The sequence below is a fragment of the Pundamilia nyererei genome, unplaced genomic scaffold (genome assembly GCF_000239375.1).
Source record: "Pundamilia nyererei isolate P.nyererei 1_Seehausen unplaced genomic scaffold, PunNye1.0 scaffold00371, whole genome shotgun sequence".
Classification (NCBI taxonomy): domain Eukaryota; kingdom Metazoa; phylum Chordata; class Actinopteri; order Cichliformes; family Cichlidae; genus Pundamilia; species Pundamilia nyererei.
In genome coordinates, this window is record NW_005187772.1 from 292,114 (window position 1) to 297,026 (window position 4,913).

At 38.5% G+C, this 4,913-nt stretch overlaps 1 protein-coding gene across 1 annotated transcript in view; it reads left to right on the forward strand.

Moving 5' to 3' along the window:
- Positions 1-4,573, forward strand: part of LOC102209537 (CD276 antigen-like) — a 9,971-nt gene extending 5,398 nt beyond the window's left edge. The window contains exons 2-3 of the mRNA XM_005752676.1: positions 3,480-3,794; positions 4,296-4,573. Coding sequence (XP_005752733.1) covers positions 3,480-3,794; positions 4,296-4,573 — 593 coding nt within the window. The remainder of the gene's footprint in view (positions 1-3,479; positions 3,795-4,295) is intronic.
- The last annotated feature ends 340 nt before the right edge of the window (positions 4,574-4,913 follow it).

Below are 4,913 nucleotides of genomic sequence, written 5' to 3' on the forward strand. Positions count from 1 at the left end.
AAAAGTATGAGAAACATTTAATTAGATTAGATCTTCTTTGTCATTTATTGGTTATAATTTCTTAAGTTTTAGTTCATTTTTTTAAAATAAAAAATAAAGAATGTCTAAGAATAAATCACTGTTACCTTTTGTTCTCCACCAGGGAGAAAGTGAAACTTTTTCACAATCTGATAAAATGATCTCTGATATTAGTCTGTGAAAGTGTTTTGAAATAATGTAAATCTTACAGTACAAAATGACAACTAAAACATGGCCTGACTATTTTCAATGAAGGACTAAAACAACCTCAGAGGGAATTCTCTTCCTCCTGTATCACAGTTGTACAAATGACCGTTTTCAGTATCCAGTGTTTGCTTTAAAGCACTGCAGTCAGATTTAGACAAGAAGGGTTTTATCCTACAGGTTAGACATTATACCGAGTCAGTAACGTGCTCCGCATTAAACTGAAAAAGGCATTTCTATGACTTACCTCTTCAGCACCTGGTCAGGAGAACCCAGGCCAAGACCAAGGCTAACATCACCTCCACAATATGAATGAAAATGTCTGTTTTCTGCACCATGACGTTCTGCCAAACACTCACCAAGCCTTAGACAGTATCTGTGAAATATTACAGAAATATTTCTTTTTTTTTTGTTCTCGTTGGTGATTAACTTTCCCTTAGTGTTTCACAAAAAAGTATAGATGAAGGGTGTGACATTTTTCACAGTGAATATGCTAACCTGCTGTTAGCAACCAAACAAGCTGGGTCAGATTTCACCATCGCTGTTTACTTTTTGAACACTAACGTAGCTTGAAACATAGGAGGATCATGGCTGGGATCAAATGTGTCGTGTTTTTGATGGTCCTGATTTTCCAGTGGACTCAAGCAAGAGGAGGTGAGTGAGATGTTCTCTACACATGCTACCTTATTCCAGTATATTCCAGTATAAATCATGGACATGTGGTTTAGAAAACCAAACAACTCAGCGACTCTGAGTCAAACTTAAAAGCTCTCAGGGCAAAACTCTCAGATCTAAATCTCAGAAATTATTGGTGTGTAGAGAAACCTGTTTTTTGTTTTCTTCTTTTTTTTATCATCATTATTCAGTGAAGTAGGAATATGGTTTACACAATATTTGACTGTACATTAGTGAGATTTAATTAAACATACACAGAAGCAAAATAGAAATAAAAAAAGTGACTTTAATTGTGTGAAGTTTATAATTAAAAGAAAACTGTAGTATGCATAACTGTCTGTAAGATTATAGAGTCAAACTGTGACTGTAAGATATCCTAATGAATTGTGGTTTACATGAAGTAAATCTGTTCTTAAACTTTAGAGACCTTTAAAGGATTGTAAGAAAACCTGTTAGGATGGATTCCTGCATATCGCTAAAAATAAAACCTTGGAATATTTTCTTGTTGACGAGTCAGCAAACAGCTGTCACTGTCTGAGATTTGAAATCTCTGACAACATACTTCACAGTGTTGTGTCTTCTTTCTTCAAAGATGTCTTTTTTTCATTTTCATGTTTCTTTGCATGACTTTATTTAAAATATGTTATTATGTCTCAATCTGGAGCCTTTAAAACATGCATGTGTGATGTATCAGGTATGTTTGTTTGTCATTAATCAAAATCATGTAAAATTAAAAAGTACTTTGTGATTCCTTTAGCTTTACATTAATCTAACAATAGTAACAATAACACCATTAGACACTATTGTACCAGATATAACTTAAATTTGCTGTTAATACCACTGCAAATACGTTACCGTTTTCTTACCTTACCTTAACTTTTTTCATTTGACATCCTCCACAGAAAAACTCATTTCCACTTTACACTATGTATGATGAGAGATAGCCTTTATTTGTCAGTTGCAGGTCTTTTGCCCACAACCGAGATGACAGACCTTGCCGACCGTACATACAATACAAACATCACATTGTGGGGAGACAGGTCAGGCTAGGTAGCGAAGAAAAAAACAAAAGAAACAAAATGTGTAACACAAAAGGATAATACAGGAATGCACAGATATCAACACACCATAGCACAATAAACACAGACAAGCAACATGGGAAAGAGTTCCAGTGTGTACATCTGATCTGGGACCGCTACAATCTTTCGACTGCGCCTCCAGCTGACCCGATGTCCACATCATGGGGGAGGTAAGCGTTGGAGGTGGCGTTGGATCCGGGGTAGGGAGGGTGATGCGTCAGTGAGTGCTTATCAGTATCAGTATATGTATGTGTGTGCGTGTCCATAGTTCAGCTGAGACAGTGTCCTTCGCCCTGCCAGGCTAAGTAAACAGTCTTCCAGCCAACCCTGGTGGCCTTGCATGGAATGGGAAGGAACAGACTAAACACAGTCGTTATCAGGGTGTTGTTGTTCGGCTCCAGCCTGGAGCTGGCGCCGAAGGGGTAGCTGGGTTTTGATGGTAATTGAGAATTTCAAGCTGTTTTTTAACACTCCGACACTGGTCTCTCAGTCTCCCGTTAATAGCTGCGAGCTTCTCCGGGATGTTATTAGCCGTCGATTCTGTGGTCTTGTCACTCTTTTTGCTCACATAGCAGATTCTGAGACCTCACAACCGCAGCCAACTGATCCGTATGAACACCCCAGTTGCCCTGTGGGTGGTCTTTAACCTTTCAGTCCTCTACCAGAGCATATACAGTAGTGAAAAAGTGTTTGCCCCCTTCCTGATTTGCTAGTATTTTGCGTATCACACTTACATGTTTCATCAAGCAAATCTTGATATTAGACAAAGATCCAGGAGGTCACAAAAGAACCCAGAACAACTTTAAAGAACAGCAGGCGTCAGTAATCTCAGTCAATGTCAGAGTTTTTGATTCAACAATGAGAAAGAGACTGGGCAAAATAACATACACTATCTCTCAAAAGTGAGCACACCCTCCTCACATTTTTGTAAATATTTTATTCTATCTTTTCATGGGACAATAATGAAGATATGACACTTTAATACAATGTAAAGTAGTCAGTGTACAGCTTGTATAACAGTGCAAATTTCTCAAAATAACTCAACATACAGCCATTAATGTCTAAACCGCTGGTAACCAAAGTGAGTACACCCCTAAGTGACCAAATTATTCCCATTTAGCTATTTTACCTCCCTGGTGTCATGTGACACGTTAGTTTACAAGGTCTCAGGTGTAAATCGGGGACAGGTGTGTTGAATTTGGTGTAATTGCTCTCACACTCTCTCAGACTGGCCACTGGAAGTTTAACCTGACACATCATAGCAAAGAATGCACTGAGGATCTGAAAAAAAGAATTGAATCTCTGCATAAAGAGGCCTAGGCTAAAAGCATGTTGCCAACACCCTGAAACTGAGCTGCGGCACAGCAGCCAAGACTGTACAGAGGTTTAACAGGACAGACTCCACTCAGGACAAACCTCATCATGGTTGATCAAAGAAGCTGAAAAAAAAAGTGACTTCTAGTAAGCTGAACTTTTTTGATGTCTATCTTCTGGTTGTTTCAGATACTGAAGTGTCCTGTGTTTATATGGAGAACTGCACATTGCCATGCAGCTATGAGGGTGCTGATGTAGTCATTCACTGGCATCAGGTGTCAGCAGGAAATCTTCCCGTTCACTCATTCTTCCACAATCAAGACCAGCCAGGAAACTCGGCCCAGCGCTTCAAAGGCAGAGCATCAACCTTCAAGGACCAGATCTCCAGAGGAAACGCCTCAGTCCTGCTGACAGGAGTGAAGCCTCAGGATGAGGGCAGATATAGATGCTACACCAGCACCATCAATGGAAACATGGAGTCATTTATCAACCTAAAGGCAGATGGTATGAGACAAAAAAGATACATTTATTTAGTAATTCAGTTTTAAGTTGTTATACTTATTTGTCTATTCTGTTTTCCACTGAATAAAGTTTTACATTTGTAACTCTGTGTTATGATTAGAAAGCAAGAGTGTAAAGTTATTTACTGTGTTAGTGGTCAACAGTAGTCGTATATATGTAGATAACATACCTGACCAGGAGATGTAAACCTTATTCACACACTACAAAAACTCTAAATAGCTGTGAGTATGTGAAATGTTCAAACTAAGAACAGTAAAGAGATTTCTATTCAAAAAACATGAAACACAATATTTATTAGAGTTTGTAGCCAGTTACTAGTCTCAACATGGAAAGATGTTCTGCTTCCAATAGTTCATTAACTATATTATTTCACTATATTACTTCATTCTGTACAAATACCTGTCCCTCCCTTTTAAACTGCTTTAGTCCAAATCCCTCCATAACGTTAGCAAAAGAATACAATTTTCTTTTCCTTTCTTGAAGCTCCAGTCCATAAAGTCGACGTTTACCAGGGAGAAAACGGGATCACCTGCAGGTCAGAGGGGATCTATCCAAAGCCTGAACTCACCTGGTCCACCAGCCCTCCATCCAGTCTGACTTTCAAAAACACCACCACAGTCAACCAGACTGAACAGCAGCTTTACAACATCAGCAGCTCTCTGATCCTTTCAGGCAGTGATCACGATCTGAACTTCAGCTGCACCGTCAGCACTCGCAGAAACAGGAAGAGTGTAGCTTTTCTGAAAATGCGTAAGCAGTGATGAATGCAACTAATGCTTTAAGTGGAAATTTGTTATTAAACAGATTCAGTTTTTCAGTTGAAGATCACTGAAAAATGATAATTCATATGTACAGTAAATCTGCATAATTTTTAGATTGGAAAGTTTCATAATGTGCTTTCATAAATATAAATTTTGTGTGTTTTGTAATAATATTTCAGCTTCTCAAGATGTTCTTGAGTATGAGAACACAATCCCATGCAGTCCATCAAACATTACACTCTCAAATCTCATTTGGAGATTCAACCACAGTCAGCTCATCCTGAATGGGACTGTCACAAACTACACAGTCTCAGAGAAATGGAAGCAGCATGTGAAGAAG